We start from the raw sequence: 16915 nt of genomic DNA on the forward strand, positions 1-16915 counted from the left end.
CCATGTCCCCCATGTCCCCCCATGTCCCCCCATGTCCCCATATCCCCCATGTCCCCATGTCCCCCTATGTCCCCATATCCCCCATGTGCCCCAAGTCCCCCCATGTCCCCCCATGTCCCCCCCATGTCCCCACGTCCCCCCATGTCCCATGTCCCCCCATATCCCCCATGTCCCCACGTCCCCCATGTCCCCCCATGTCCCCATATCCCCCCATGTCCCTCCATGTCCCCATATCCCCCATGTCCCCATGTCCCCCTATATCCCCCCATGTCCCCCCATGTCCCCACGTCCCCCATGTCCCCCCATGTCCCCCATATTCCCACATCCCCCATGTCCCCCCATGTCCCCCTATATCCCCCCATGTCCCCCCATGTCCCCCATGTCCCCCCATGTCCCCATATCCCCTATGTCCCCATATCCCCCCATATCCCCCATGTGCCCCAAGTCCCCCCATGTCCCCCCATGTCCCCCCCATGTGCCCCCATGTCCCCCATGTGCCCCATGTCCCCAGATGTCCCCCCATGTCCCCATATCCCCTCACATCCCCCATGTCCCCATATCCCCCCATATGCCCCATGTGCCCCAAGTCCCCCCATGTCCCCCCATGTCCCCACGTCCCCCATGTCCCCATGTCCCCCCATGTCCCCACATCCCCCATGTCCCCCCATATCCCCCCCATGTCCCCACATCCCCCATGTCCCCATGTCCCCATGTCCCCCCATGTCCCCATGTCCCCCATGTCCCCATGTCCCCGCATGTCCCCACATCCCCCATGTCCCCAATGTCCCCCCATGTCCCCATATCCCCTCACATCCCCCATGTCCCCATATCCCCCCATATGCCCCATGTCCCCCAAGTCCCCCCATGTCCCCCCATGTCCCCATATCCCCCATGTCCCCATGTCCCCCTATGTCCCCATATCCCCCCATATCCCCCATGTGCCCCAAGTCCCCTCATGTCCCCCCATGTCCCCACATCCCCCCTGTGCCCCCATGTCCCCCCATGTCCCCCCATGTCCCCTTGTCCCCCCATGTCCCCATATCCCCTCACATCCCCCATGTCCCCATATCCCCCCATATGCCCCATGTGCCCCAAGTCCCCCCATGTCCCCACGTCCCCCATGTCCCCATATCCCCCCATGTCCCCACATCCCCCATGTCCCCATGTCCCCCCATGTCCCCCCCATGTCCCCCCATGTCCCCATATCCCCCATGTGCCCCCATGTTCCCCCATGTCCCCAGATGTCCCCCCATGTCCCCATATCCCCCCATATGCCCCATGTCCCCAAGTCCCCCATGTCCCCCCATGTCCCCACATCCCCCATGTCCCCCCATGTCCCCATATCCCCCATGTCCCCATGTCCCCCTATATCCCCCCATGTCCCCCCATGTCCCCCCATGTCCCCATATCCCCTATGTCCCCATGTCCCCATATCCCCCCATATCCCCCATGTGCCCCAAGTCCCCCCATATCCCCCCATGTCCCCACGTCCCCCATGTCCCCATATCCCCCATGTCCCCACATCCCCCATATCCCCCCATGTCCCCCGCGTCCCCCCTTGTCCCCTACCCTCCCGTCGCCGGTGACGGTCCCCCACGACGCAGAGGGGACATCGCTCGCGCCGGGCCAGGCGCCGCAGTGGGGACAGCCGGGCCGGGGCCACCAGCAGCGCGTTGGACTCCTGGTACTCGGCCCCCCAGATCTCCAGGAGGCTCAGGGTGGGGTCACCCAGCTGGGGGGGGCGGCACCCATGGGTGCTCCGGTGAGGGGAGGGCACCCAAGGGTGCCCCCAATAACGGGGACATCATCTATGGGTGCCCCCGTGATGGGGACATCATCTATGGGGACATCATCTATGGGTGCCCCAGTGATGGTGACATCATCTATGGGGACATCATCTATGGGGCTCCATTGGGAGGTCAGCACCCATGGGTGCTCCGGTGAGGGGATGGCACCCAAGGGTGCCCCCAATAACGGGGACATCGTCTATGGGTGCTCCCGTGATGGGGACATCATCTATGGGGACATCATCTATGGGGGCTCCATTGGGGTGACAGCACCCATGGGTGCTCCGGTGAGGGGAGGGCACCCAAGGGTGCCCCCAATAACGGGGACATCATCTATGGGTGCTCCCGTGATGGGGACATCATCTATGGGGACATCATCTATGGGGGCTCCATTGGGAGGTCAGCACCCATGGGTGCTCCGGTGAGGGGAGGGCACCCAAGGGTGCCCCCAATAACGGGGACATCATCTATGGGTGCTCCCGTGATGGGGACATCATCTATGGGGACATCATCTATGGGGGCTCCACTGGGGGGTCAGCACCCATGGGTGCTCCGGTGAGGGGAGGGCACCCAAGGGTGCCCCCAATAACGGGGACATCATCTATGGGTGCTCCCGTGATGGGGACATCATCTATGGGGACATCATCTATGGGGGCTCCATTGGGGTGACAGCACCCATGGGTGCTCCGGTGAGGGGAGGGCACCCAAGGGTGCCCCATTGCGGGGACAGCACCCAAGGGTGCCCCCATAGTGGGGACATCATCTATGGGTGCCCCAGTGATGGGGACATCATCTATGGGGGCTCCATTGGGGTGACAGCACCCATGGGTGCTCCGGTGAGGGGAGGGCACCCAAGGGTGCCCCATTGCGGGGACAGCACCCAAGGGTGCCCCCAATAACGGGGACATCATCCATGGGGGCTCCATTGGGGGGTCAGCACCCATGGGTGCTCCGGTGAGGGGAGGGCACCCAAGGGTGCCCCCAATAACGGGGACATCATCTATGGGGGCTCCATTGGGGGGTCAGCACCCATGGGGGATCCAGTGCTGGGGACATCATCTATGGGTGTCCCGATGAGGGGATGACACCCAAGGGTGCCCCCGTGATGGGGACATCATCTATGGGTGCCCCAGTGATGGTGACATCATCTATGGGGGCTCCATTGGGGGGTCAGCACCCATGGGGGATCCAATGAAGGGGCAGCACCCATGGGTGCCCTGGTGAGGGGAGGGCACCCAAGGGTGCCCCCAATAACGGGGACATCATCTATGGGTGCCCAAGTGATGGGGACATCATCTATGGGGACATCATCTATGGGGGCTCCATTGGGAGGTCAGCACACATGGGTGCTCCGGTGAGGGGATGGCACCCAAGGGTGCCCCATTGCGGGGACAGCACCCAAGGGTGCCCCCAATAACGGGGACATCATCCATGGGGGCTCCATAGGGGGGTCAGCACCCATGGGTGCTCCGGTGAGGGGAGGGCACCCAAGGGTGTCCCCAATAATGGGGACATCATCTATGGGTGCTCCCGTGATGGGGACATCATCTATGGGGACATCATCTATGGGGGCTCCATTGGGAGGTCAGCACCCATGGGTGCTCCGGTGAGGGGAGGGCACCCAAGGGTGCCCCCAATAACGGGGACATCATCTATGGGTGCCCCAGTGATGGGGACATCATCTATGGGGACATCATCTATGGGGGCTCCACTGGGGGGTCAGCACCCATGGGGACATCATCTATGGGGGCTCCATTGGGGTGACAGCACCCATGGGTGCTCCGGTGAGGGGAGGGCACCCAAGGGTGCCCCCAATAACGGGGACATCATCTATGGGTGCTCCTGTGATGGGGACATCATCTATGGGGACATCATCTATGGGGGCTCCACTGGGGGGTCAGCACCCATGGGTGCTCCGGTGAGGGGATGGCACCCAAGGGTGCCCCATTGCGGGGACAGCACCCAAGGGTGCCCCCAATAACGGGGACATCATCCATGGGGGCTCCATTGGGGGGTCAGCACCCATGGGGGATCCAGTGCTGGGGACATCATCTATGGGTGTCCCGATGAGGGGATGACACCCAAGGGTGCCCCCGTGATGGGGACATCATCTATGGGTGCCCCAGTGATGGGGACATCATCTATGGGGACATCATCTATGGGGGCTCCATTGGGAGGTCAGCACCCATGGGTGCTCCGGTGAGGGGATGGCACCCAAGGGTGCCCCCAATAACGGGGACATCATCTATGGGTGCCCCAGTGATGGGGACATCATCTATGGGGGCATCATCTATGGGGGCTCCATTGGGAGGTCAGCACCCATGGGGGATCCAATGAAGGGGCAGCACCCATGGGTGCCCTGGTGAGGGGAGGGCACCCAAGGGTGCCCCCAATAACGGGGACATCATCTATGGGTGCCCCAGTGATGGGGACATCATCTATGGGGGCATCATCTATGGGGGCTCCATTGGGAGGTCAGCACCCATGGGGGATCCAATGAAGGGGCAGCACCCATGGGTGCCCTGGTGAGGGGAGGGCACCCAAGGGTGCCCCCAATAATGGGGACATCATCTATGGGTGCCCCAGTGATGGGGACATCATCTATGGGGACATCATCTATGGGTGTCCCAAAGAGGGGAGGGCACCCAAGGGTGCCCCATTGCGGGGACAGCACCCAAGGGTGCCCCCAATAACGGGGACATCATCCATGGGGGCTCCATTGGGGGGTCAGCACCCATGGGTGCTCCGGTGAGGGGAGGGCACCCAAGGGTGCCCCCAATAACGGGGACATCATCTATGGGTGCCCCAGTGATGGGGGCATCATCTATGGGGACATCATCTATGGGGGCTCCATTGGGGGGTCAGCACCCATGGGTGCCCCGGTGAGGGGAGGGCACCCAAGGGTGCCCCCAATAACGGGGACATCATCTATGGGTGCTCCCGTGATGGGGACATCATCTATGGGGACATCATCTATGGGGGCTCCATTGGGAGGTCAGCACCCATGGGTGCTCCGGTGAGGGGAGGGCACCCAAGGGTGCCCCCAATAACGGGGACATCATCTATGGGTGCTCCCGTGATGGGGACATCATCTATGGGGACATCATCTATGGGTGTCCCAAAGAGGGGAGGGCACCCAAGGGTGCCCCATTGGGGGGACAGCACCCAAGGGTGCCCCCAATAACGGGGACATCATCCATGGGGGCTCCATTGGGGGGTCAGCACCCATGGGTGCTCCGGTGAGGGGAGGGCACCCAAGGGTGTCCCCAATAACGGGGACATCATCTATGGGTGTCCCGATGAGGGGATGGCACCCAAGGGTGCCCCCAATAACGGGGACATCATCTATGGGTGCCCCAGTGATGGGGACATCATCTATGGGGACATCATCTATGGGGGCTCCATTGGGAGGTCAGCACCCATGGGTGCTCCGGTGAGGGGAGGGCACCCAAGGGTGCCCCCAATAACGGGGACATCATCTATGGGTGCTCCCGTGATGGGGACATCATCTATGGGGACATCATCTATGGGGGCTCCATTGGGAGGTCAGCACCCATGGGTGCTCCGGTGAGGGGATGGCACCCAAGGGTGCCCCATTGGGGGGACAGCACCCAAGGGTGCCCCCAATAACGGGGACATCATCTATGGGGGCTCCATTGGGGGGACAGCACCCATGGGTGCCCCAATAATGGGGACATCATCCATTGGGGTGACAGCACCCATCGGTGCTCCGGTGAGGGGAGGGCACCCAAGGGTGCCCCATTGCGGGGACAGCACCCAAGGGTGCCCCCAATAACGGGGACATCATCCATGGGGGCTCCATTGGGGGGTCAGCACCCATGGGTGCTCCGGTGAGGGGATGGCACCCAAGGCTGCCCCCAATAACGGGGACATCATCTATGGGTGCTCCCGTGATGGGGACATCATCTATGGGGACATCATCTATGGGGGCTCCATTGGGAGGTCAGCACCCATGGGTGCTCCGGTGAGGGGAGGGCACCCAAGGGTGCCCCCAATAACGGGGACATCATCTATGGGTGCCCCCGTGATGGGGACATCATCTATGGGGACATCATCTATGGGGGCTCCATTGGGAGGTCAGCACCCATGGGTGCTCCGGTGAGGGGAGGGCACCCAAGGGTGCCCCCAATAACGGGGACATCATCTATGGGTGCCCCAGTGATGGGGACATCATCTATGGGGACATCATCTATGGGGGCTCCATTGGGAGGTCAGCACCCATGGGTGCTCCGGTGAGGGGAGGGCACCCAAGGGTGCCCCCAATAACGGGGACATCATCTATGGGTGCTCCCGTGATGGGGACATCATCTATGGGGACATCATCTATGGGGGCTCCATTGGGAGGTCAGCACCCATGGGTGCTCCGGTGAGGGGAGGGCACCCAAGGGTGTCCCCAATAACGGGGACATCATCTATGGGTGTCCCGATGAGGGGATGGCACCCAAGGGTGCCCCCAATAACGGGGACATCATCTATGGGTGCCCCAGTGATGGGGACATCATCTATGGGGACATCATCTATGGGGGCTCCATTGGGAGGTCAGCACCCATGGGTGCTCCGGTGAGGGGAGGGCACCCAAGGGTGCCCCCAATAACGGGGACATCATCTATGGGTGCCCCAGTGATGGGGGCATCATCTATGGGGACATCATCTATGGGGGCTCCACTGGGGGGTCAGCACCCATGGGGACATCATCTATGGGGGCTCCATTGGGGGGTCAGCACCCATGGGTGCTCCGGTGAGGGGAGGGCACCCAAGGGTGCCCCCAATAACGGGGACATCATCTATGGGTGCTCCCGTGATGGGGACATCATCTATGGGGACATCATCTATGGGGGCTCCATTGGGGTGACAGCACCCATGGGTGCTCCGGTGAGGGGAGGGCACCCAAGGGTGCCCCCAGTAACGGGGACATCATCTATGGGTGCCGCCGTGATGGGGACATCATCTATGGGGACATCATCTATGGGGGCTCCATTGGGAGGTCAGCACCCATGGGTGCTCCGGTGAGGGGAGGGCACCCAAGGGTGCCCCATTGCGGGGACAGCACCCAAGGGTGCCCCCAATAACGGGGACATCATCTATGGGGGCTCCACTGGGGGGTCAGCACCCATGGGGACATCATCTATGGGGGCTCCATTGGGGTGAGAGCACCCATGGGTGCTCCGGTGAGGGGAGGGCACCCAAGGGTGCCCCCAATAACGGGGACATCATCTATGGGTGCCCCCGTGATGGGGACATCATCTATGGGGACATCATCTATGGGGGCTCCATTGGGAGGTCAGCACCCATGGGGACATCATCTATGGGGGCTCCACTGGGGGGTCAGCACCCATGGGGACATCATCTATGGGGGCTCCATTGGGGTGACAGCACCCATGGGTGCTCCGGTGAGGGGAGGGCACCCAAGGGTGCCCCATTGCGGGGACAGCACCCAAGGGTGCCCCCAATAACGGGGACATCATCCATGGGGGCTCCATTGGGGGGTCAGCACCCATGGGTGCTCCGGTGAGGGGAGGGCACCCAAGGGTGCCCCCAATAACGGGGACATCATCTATGGGTGCTCCCGTGATGGGGACATCATCTATGGGGACATCATCTATGGGGGCTCCACTGGGGGGTCAGCACCCATGGGGACATCATCTATGGGGGCTCCATTGGGGTGACAGCACCCATGGGTGCTCCGGTGAGGGGAGGGCACCCAAGGGTGCCCCATTGCGGGGACAGCACCCAAGGGTGCCCCCAATAACGGGGACATCATCCATGGGGGCTCCATTGGGGGGTCAGCACCCATGGGGACATCATCTATGGGGGCTCCATTGGGGTGAGAGCACCCATGGGTGCTCCGGTGAGGGGACGGCACCCAAGGGTGTCCCAGTGATGGGGACATCATCTATGGGGGCATCATCTATGGGGGCTCCATTGGGAGGTCAGCACCCATGGGTGCTCCGGTGAGGGGATGGCACCCATGGGTGCCCCATTGGGGGGACAGCACCCATGGGTGCCCCAATAATGGGGACATCATCCATGGGTGCCCCGTTGAGGGGACGACACCCAAGGATGCCCCAATGATGGGGACATCATCCATGGGGGATCCATTGGGGTGACAGCACCCATGGGTGCTCTGGTGAGGGGATGGCACCCAAGGGTGTCCCGGTGATGGGGACATCATCTATGGGGGCATCATCTATGGGGGCTCCACTGGGGGGTCAGCACCCATGGGGACATCATCTATGGGGGCTCCATTGGGGGGTGAGCACCCATGGGGGATCCAATAAAGGGGCAGCACCCATGGGTGCCCCAATGATGGGGACATCACCCAAGGGTGCCTCAGTGATGGGGACATCACCCATGGGGATCTAATGAGGGAGACAGCACCCATGGGGGCTCCATGGGGCAGTGGGTCACAGCACCCAAGGGTGCTCCAAGGTCAAGGGGCCATCCGGAGTCAAGGGGACTCATGGGTGCTCAAGGGCACCCAAGGGTGCTCCAAGGTCAAGGGGTCACCTTGGGTCAAGGGCACCCAAGGGTGCTCCATGGTCAAGGAGCCAAGGGGACTCATGGGTGCTCAAGGGCACCCAAGGGTGCTCCATGGCCAAGGGGCCATCTGGAGTCAAGGGGACTCATGGGTGCTCAAGGGCACCCAAGGGTGCTCCATGGTCAAGGGGCCATCTGGAGCCAAGGGGACTCATGGGTGCTCAAGGGCACCAAGGGTGCTCCATGGCCAAGGGGCCATCTGGAGTCAAGGGGACTCATGGGCGCTCAAGGGCACCCAAGGGTGCTCCATGGTCAAGGAGCCATGTGGAGTCAAGGGGACTCATGGGTGCTCAAGGACACCCAAGGGTGCTCCATGGCCAAGGGGCCATCTGGAGCCAAGGGGACTCATGGGTGCTCAAGGGCACCCAAGGGTGCCCTATGGTCAAGGGGCCATCTGGAACCAAGGGGGCTCATGGGTGCTCAAGAACACCCAACGGTGCTCCATGGCCAAGGGGCCATCTGGAGCCAAGGGGACTCATGGGTGCTCAAGGGCACCCAAGGGTGCTCCAAGGTCAAGGGGCCACCTTGGGTCAAGGGCACCCAAGGGTGCTCCATGGTCAAGGAGCCAAGGGGACTCATGGGTGCTCAAGGGCACCCAAGGGTGCTCCATGGCCAAGGGGTCATCTGGAGTCAAGGGGACTCATGGGTGCTCAAGGGCACCCAAGGGTGCTCCATGGTCAAGGGGCCATCCGGAGCCAAGGGGACTCATGGGTGCTCAAGGGCACCCAAGGGTGCTCCAAGGTCAAGGGGCTACCTTGGGTCAAGGGCACCCAAGGGTGCTCCATGGTCAAGGGGCCATCTGGAGTCAAGGGGACTCATGGGTGCTCAAGGGCACCCAAGGGTGCTCCATGGCCAAGGGGGCATCTGGAGCCAAGGGGACTCATGGGTGCTCAAGGACACCCAAGGGTGCTCCAAGGTCAAGGGGCCATCTGGAGCCAAGGGGACTCATGGGTGCTCAAGAACACCCAAGGGTGCTCCAAGGTCAAGGGGCCATCTGGAGCCAAGGGGGCTCATGGGTGCTCAAGAACACCCAAGGGTGCTCCAAGGTCAAGGGGCCATCTGGAGCCAAGGGGACTCATGGGTGCTCAAGAACACCCAAGGGTGCTCCATGGCCAAGGGGCCATCTGGAGCCAAGGGGACTCATGGGTGCTCAAGGGCACCCAAGGGTGCTCCAAGGTCAAGGGGCGATCTGGAGCCAAGGGGGCTCATGGGTGCTCAAGAACACCCAAGGGTGCTCCATGGCCAAGGGGCCATCTGGAGCCAAGGGGACTCATGGGTGCTCAAGAACACCCAAGGGTGCTCCATGGCCAAGGGGCCATCTGGAGCCAAGGGGACTCATGGGTGCTCAAGGGCACCCAAGGGTGCTCCAAGGTCAAGGGGCCATCTGGAGCCAAGGGGACTCATGGGTGCTCAAGGGCACCCAAGGGTGCTCCAAGGTCAAGGGGCCACCCGGGGGCACCCATGGGTGCCGGTACCTGGAAGCGGCTGGCGTAGATGACGGCCCCGGCCGGCTCGCTGATCTCCTTCAGGACGTTGCCTGGGGACACGGGGACATTGGGGACACCGTGGGGACACCCCACATCTTCCACCCCCTCCCATTGACCAGGTCCCTTGGGTGTCCCCCCCCCCCCGGATGTCCCCATGGGTGTCCTAATGTCCTCTTGGTGGCCCCATGCCCTCTTGGTCGCACCAGGTCCTCTTGGTGGCACCACGTCCTCTTGGTGGCCCCATGGGTGTCCCCATGTCCCCAATATCCCCAGTATTCCCCCAGGGCCCCTGGGTGTCCCATGTCCCCAGTGTCCCCAGTGTCCCCCATCTCCCCTGTGTCCCCATTGTCCCCATGTCCCCACCGATGTCACCAGCGCCCTGGCCCTGGATGCTGCTCACGGGGTTGGCCTCATCCTTGGTGTCCCCCATATCCCATGTCCCCAATACCCCCAATGTCCCCAATGCCCCCAATGTCTCCATTGTCCCCAATATCCCCAATACCCCCAATGTCCCCATTGTCCCCAATGTCCCCATTGTCCCCATTGTCCCCAATGTCCCCAATGTCCCCACCGTTGCCGCCGGCGCCCTGGTCGTGGATGCTGCTCACGGGGTTGGCCTCATCCTTGGTGTCCCCCATGTCCCATGTCCCCAATACCCCCCATGTCCCTAATGCCCTCAATGACCCCAATGCCCCCGATGTCCCCAATGACCCCCATGTCCCCAATGCCCCCAATGCCCCCAATGTCCCCAATGACCCCAATGCCCCCGATGTCCCCAATGACCCCGATGTCCCCGATACCCCCAATGTCCCCATTGTCCCCAATGCCCCCAATGTCCCCCATGTCCCCATTGTCCCCAATATCCCCAATGTCCCCAATGTCCCCATTGTCCCCATTGTCCCCAATATCCCCAATGTCCCTATTGTCCCCATTGTCTCCAATATCCCCAATGTCCCCCATGTCCCCAATGTCCCCATTGTCCCCATGTCCCCACCGTTGCCGCCGGCGCCCTGGTCGTGGATGCTGCTCACGGGGTTGGTGGCCCCGCTCTCCACGCAGCCCCTCAGCACCCGGTTCAGCTTCTGCTCCATCTCGGGGTCCCCCCGTTGAACGGCCCCCAGGTCCCGCTCGGCCTCGTTGTCCCCTTGAACCTGGGGACAAGGGACAGTGTGGGGACATGGGACAGCGTGGGGACATGGGGACAGCGTGGGGACATGGGACAGCGTGGGGACATGAGGACATGGGACAATATGGGGACATGGGGACAGTGTGGGGACATGGGGACACTGTGGGGACATGGGACAGCGTGGGGACATGGGGACAGCGTGGGGACATGGGACAGCGTGGGGACATGAGGACATGGGACAATATGGGGACATGGGGACAGTGTGGGAACATGGGGACATGGGACAATATGGGGACATGGGGACATTGAGGGGACATGGGGACAGTGTGGGGACATGGGACAGCGTGGGGACATGGGGACAGCGTGGGGACATGGGGACATTGAGTGGACATCAGGACACGGGGACATGGGGACATGGGGACAGCGTGGGGACATGGGGACAGCGTGGGGACATGGGACAATATGGGGACATGGGGACAGTGTGGGGACATGGGGGCACTATGGGGACAAGGGACAATGTGGGGACATGGGGACAGCGTGGGGACATCAGGACATGGGGACATGGGGACATGGGACAGCGTGGGGACATGGGGGCACTGAGGGGACATGGGACAATATGGGGACATGGGGACATGGGACAGCGTGGGGACATGGGGACAGTGTGGGGACACGGGGACATGGGACAATATGGGGACATGGGACAATATGGGGACATGGGGACAGTGTGGGGACATGGGGACATTGTGGGGACATGGGGAGATTGAGGGGCCTCCAGGTCCCGCTCGGCCTCGTTGTCCCCTTGCACCTGGGGACATGGGGACAGCGTGGGGACATGGGACAGCTTGGGGACATGGGGACACTGTGGGGACATGGGGACATTGAGGGGCCCCCAGGTCCCGCTCGGCCTCGTTGTCCCCTTGAACCTGGGGACAAGGGGACAGCGTGGGGACATGGGGACACTATGGGGACATGGGACAATATGGGGACATGGGGACATGGGAGAATGTGGGGACATGGGGACAGTGTGGGGACATGGGGACATAGAACAATATGGGGACATGGGACAGCGTGGGGACATGGGGACAGTGTGGGGACATGGGGGCACTATGGGGACATGGGGACAGTGTGGGGACATGGGGACAGCGTGGGGACATCAGGACATGGGGACATGGGGACATGGGACAGCGTGGGGACATGGGGGCACTGAGGGGACATGGGACAATATGGGGACATGGGGACATGGGACAGCGTGGGGACATGGGGACATTGAGGGGACATGGGGACATGGGACAATATGGGGACATGGGACAGCGTGAGGACATGGGGACAGCGTGGGGACATGGGAACAGTGTGGGGACATGGGGACATGGGACAATATGGGGACATGGGGACACTGTGGGGACATGGGACAGTGTGGGGACATGGGGACACCGAGGGGACATGGAACAGCATGGGGACATGGGGACAGTGTGGGGACATCAGGACATGGGGACATGGGGACAGTGTGGGGACATGGGGACAGTGTGGGGACAATGTGGGGACACCGCAGGGTGGGGCGGGGGGGGCAATGCCACCTAATGAGGGGACATTATGGGGACAACAACCCCCCGCCCCAAAATCCCCCCCCAAAGAGGGTGAGGGGACAAGGGACAAAGGGACAAGGGACAAAGGGACAAAGGGACAAGGGACAAAGTGTCCCCAGGGCACCCAAGGGTGTCACCCCCCCCCCCCATTTACCTGGATGGAGGAGGCGGCGCCCCCCCCCCACGCCGATGCGGTAAACGGGACCCCCCAGCTTGACCACCAGCATCCCTGGGGACAATGGGGACATTGGGGACAATGGGGACAATGGGGACAATGGGGAGAATGGGGAGAATGGGGACAATGGGGAGAATGGGGACAATGGGGACAATGGGGACATTGGGACAATGGGGACATGGGGGATATTGGGGGATATTGGGGATATCGGGGACAATGGGGAGAATGGGGAGAATGGGGACATTGGGGACATTGGGGACAATGGGGACAATGGGGACATGGGGGACAATGGGGACAATGGGGACAATGGGGACAATGGGGAGAATGGGGACATGGGGACAATGCGGACATGGGGGATATTGGGGACAATGGGGACATGGATTGGGGGCAATGGGGACAATGGGGACAATGGGGACATGGGGGACATGGGGGACAATGGGGGATATTGGGGGCAATGGGGACAATGGGGACATTGGGGACAATGGGGGACATTGGGGACATGGGGGATATTGGGGACAATGGGGACATGGGGGACATGGGGGACAATGGGGGATATTGGGGGCAATGGGGACAATGGGGACATTGGGGACATGGGGGACATTGGGGACATGGGGGATATTGGGGACAATGGGGACATGGGGGACATGGGGGATATTGGGGACGTTGGGGACATTGGGGACAATGGGGACATGGGGGACAATGGGGACAATGGGGACATTGGGGACATTGGGGACAATGGGGAGAATGGGGACATTAGGGACATGGGGACAATGGGGACATTGGGGACAATGGGGACATTGGGGAGAATGGGGACAATGGGGACATGGGGGACATTGGGGACATGGGGGATATTGGGGACAATGGGGACATGGGGGACATGGGGGACAATGGGGGATATTGGGGACATGGGGGACATTGGGGACATGGGGGATATTGGGGACAATGGGGACATGGGGGACAATGGGGGACAATGGGGGATATTGGGGATATTGGGGACAATGGGGACAATGGGGACATTGGGGACATGGGGGACATTGGGGACATGGGGGATATTGGGGACAATGGGGATACGGGGGACATGGGGGATATTGGGGACGTTGGGGACATTGGGGACAATGGGGACATGGGGACAGTGGGGAGAATGGGGACATTGGGGACATTGGGGACAATGGGGACACTGGGGACATGGGGGAATTTGGGGGTAAAAAGGGGGATTTGGGGCATAGAAAAGGGGAATTTGGGGGTAACAAAGGGGAATTTGGGGGTAAAAAAGGGGGATTTTGGGGTAAAAGGGGGTATTTGGGGGTAAAAAAGCGGGATTTGGGGGTAAAACGGGGGGATTTGGGGTTAAAAAAGGGGTGTTTGGGGTGTCGCGGGTGTCCCCGTCCCCTCACCCGGCCGCGGTGGCTCCTTGCGCACGTGGCCGTCCTCGATGGCCCCGATGCCACCGCTGAACATGACGGGTTTGAGCCACTCGCGGCGGTGGCCGCCGGGCAGGACCTGCCCGAAGGAGCGCGCGAAGCCTGGGGACGTCCCCAAGTGTCACCAAGGGGCCACCAAGGGCCACCAAGGGGCCATCACGGGCCACCGAGGGGCCACCAAGGGCCCCAATGTCACTGGGGACGTCCCCGTGTCACCAAGGGGCCACTGAGGGCCTTGGGGACGTCCCCAGGTGTCACCAAGGGCCACTGAGGGCCACCCAGGGCCCTGATGACCCTGGGGACGTCCCCAAGTGGCACCAAGCACCACCAAGGGCCACCAAGGGGCCACCAAGGGGTCACCAAGGGGCCCCAATGTCACTGGGGACGTCCCCAAGTGTCACCAAGGGGCCACCAAGGGCCTTGGGGACATCCCCAAGTGTCACCAAGGGCCACCAAGGGGCCTGAGGACGTCCCCAAGTGGCACCAAGGGCCACCGAGGGGCCACTGAGGGGCCACCAAGGGGACACCGAGGGCCCCAATGTCACTGGGGAGGTCCCCAAGTGTCACCAAGGGCCACCGAGGGGCCACCAAGGGCCCTGATGACCCTGGGGACGTCCCCAAGTGGCACCAAGGGGCCACCGAGGGCCACCAAGGGCCTTGGGGACGTCCTCAAGTGTCACCAAGGGCCCTGATGACCCTGGGGACGTCCCCAAGTGGCACCAAGGGGCCACCAAGGGCCACCAAGGGCCACCCAGGGCCCTGATGACCCTGGGGACGTCCCCAAGTGGCACCAAGCACCACCGAGGGCCACCAAGGGGCCACCAAGGGGCCTGGGGACGTCCCCAAGTGGCACCAAGGGGCCACCAAGGGGCCACCAGGGGCCACCAAGGGGCCACCAAGGGGCCACCGAGGGGCCACCGAGGGCCCTGGGGACATCCCCAGGTCACCAAGGGACCACCAAGGGCCACCAAGGGGCCACTAAGGGGCCACCAAGGGCCCCGATGACCCTGGGGACGTCCCCAAGTGGCACCAAGCGCCACCGAGGGCCACCAAGGGGCCACCAAGGGGCCTGGGGACATCCCCAAGTGGCACCAAGGGGCCACCGAGGGCCACCAAGGGACCTGGGGACGTCCCCAAGTGTCACCACAGGCACACCAAGGGCCACCAAGGGGCCACTGAGGGCCTTGGGGACGTCCCCAGGTGTCACCAAGGGGCCACCGAGGGCCACCAAGGGCCTTGGGGACGTCCCCAAGTGTCACCAAGGAGCCACCAAGGGCCACCAAGGGCCTTGGGGACATCCCCAAGTGGCACCAAGGGGCCACCGAGGGCCACCAAGGGGCCTGGGGACATCCCCAAGTGTCACCAAGGGGCCACCGAGGGCCACCAAAGGGCCTGGGGACGTCCCCAAGTGTCACCGAGGGCCACCAAGGGGCCTGGGGACATTCCCAAGTGGCACCAAGGGGCCACCGAGGGCCACGAAGGGACCTGGGGACGTCCCCAAGTGTCACCACGGGGACACCAAGGGCCACCAAGGGGCCACCAAGGGCCTTGGGGACGTCCCCAAGTGTCACCAAGGGCCACCAAGGGCCATGGGGACGTCCCCAAGTGTCACCAGGGGCCACCGAGGGCCACCAAGGGCCCCAACGTCACTGGGGACGTCCCCAAGTGTCACCAAGGGGCCACCAAGGGGCCACCAAGGGCCTTGGGGACGTCCCCAAGTGTCACCAAGGGCCACCGAGGGCCACCAAGGGGCCACTAAGGGGCCACCAAGGGCCCTGATGACCCTGGGGACGTCCCCAAGTGTCACCAAGGGCCACCAAGGGGCCTGGGGACGTCCCCAAGTGGCACCAAGGGCCACCGAGGGGCCACCAAGGGGCCACCGAGGACCCCAATGTCACTGGGGACGTCCCCAAGTGGCACCAAGGGCCACCGAGGGGCCACCAAGGGCCCTGATGACCCTGGGGACGTCCCCGTGTCACCAAGGGGCCACTGAGGGCCCTGGGGACGTCCCCAAGTGTCACCAAGGGACCACCGAGGGCCACCAAGGGGCCTGGGGATGTCCCCAAGTATCACCAAGGGCCACCAAGGGCCACCAAGGGCCCTGATGACCCTGGGGACGTCCCCAAGTGGCACCAAGGGCCACCAAGGGCCACCGAGGGGCCACCAAGGGCCTTGGGGACGTCCCCAAGTGTCACCAAGGGGCCACCGAGGGCCCTGGGGACATCCCCGTATCACCCGCGGGACCACCCGCCACCCCCCGGGATGTCCCCCAAGTGTCCCCAACTGTCCCCAGCTGTCCCCAAGTGTCCCAGGCTGTCCCCAGGCTGTTCCTCGGTGTCCCCAACTGTCCCCCAGGAGTCCCCAGCAGTCCCTAGGTGTCCCCAAGTGTCCCCAACTGTCCTCAGGTGTCCCCAGCTGTCCCTGGGTGTCCCTAGGTATCCCCAAGTGTCCCCAGCTGTCCCAGGCTGTCCCCAACTGTCCCCTGGTGTCCCCAGCTGTCCCCAGGAGTCCCCAACTGTCCCCAGGTGTCCCCAACTGTCCCCAGGTGTCCCAGACTGTCCCCAACTGTCCCCAGCTGTCCCCAAGTGTCCCAGGCTGTCCCCCTGTGTCCCCAACTGTCCCCCAGGAGTCCCCAGCAGTCCCCGGGTGTCCCCGGGTGTCCCCAGCTGTCCCCAGGGTCCCTAGGTGTCCCCAGGGGTCCCCAACTGTCCCCAAGTGTCCCCAAGGGTCTCACCGGCCACCAGGGGCTCCCCGAACTTGTTCCCGTAGTCGCTGGCC

At 63.1% G+C, this 16915-nt stretch overlaps 1 protein-coding gene across 1 annotated transcript in view; it reads right to left on the bottom strand.

Annotated features, from left to right (window-relative positions):
* The window catches only part of LOC104580506 (phosphoribosylformylglycinamidine synthase), a 60500-nt gene that overhangs the window by 23454 nt on the left and 20131 nt on the right, over positions 1-16915 (bottom strand). Inside the window, 7 exon segments of the mRNA XM_088537613.1 lie at positions 1570-1593; positions 1595-1732; positions 9821-9882; positions 10827-10983; positions 12696-12722; positions 12724-12770; positions 14111-14239. Coding sequence (XP_088393739.1) covers positions 1570-1593; positions 1595-1732; positions 9821-9882; positions 10827-10983; positions 12696-12722; positions 12724-12770; positions 14111-14239 — 584 coding nt within the window.

This window comes from Tinamus guttatus, unplaced genomic scaffold (genome assembly GCF_059628265.1).
Source record: "Tinamus guttatus ecotype Peru unplaced genomic scaffold, ASM5962826v1 Tinamus_guttatus_pri_ptg000825l, whole genome shotgun sequence".
In the NCBI taxonomy this organism is placed as follows: Eukaryota; Metazoa; Chordata; class Aves; order Tinamiformes; family Tinamidae; genus Tinamus; species Tinamus guttatus.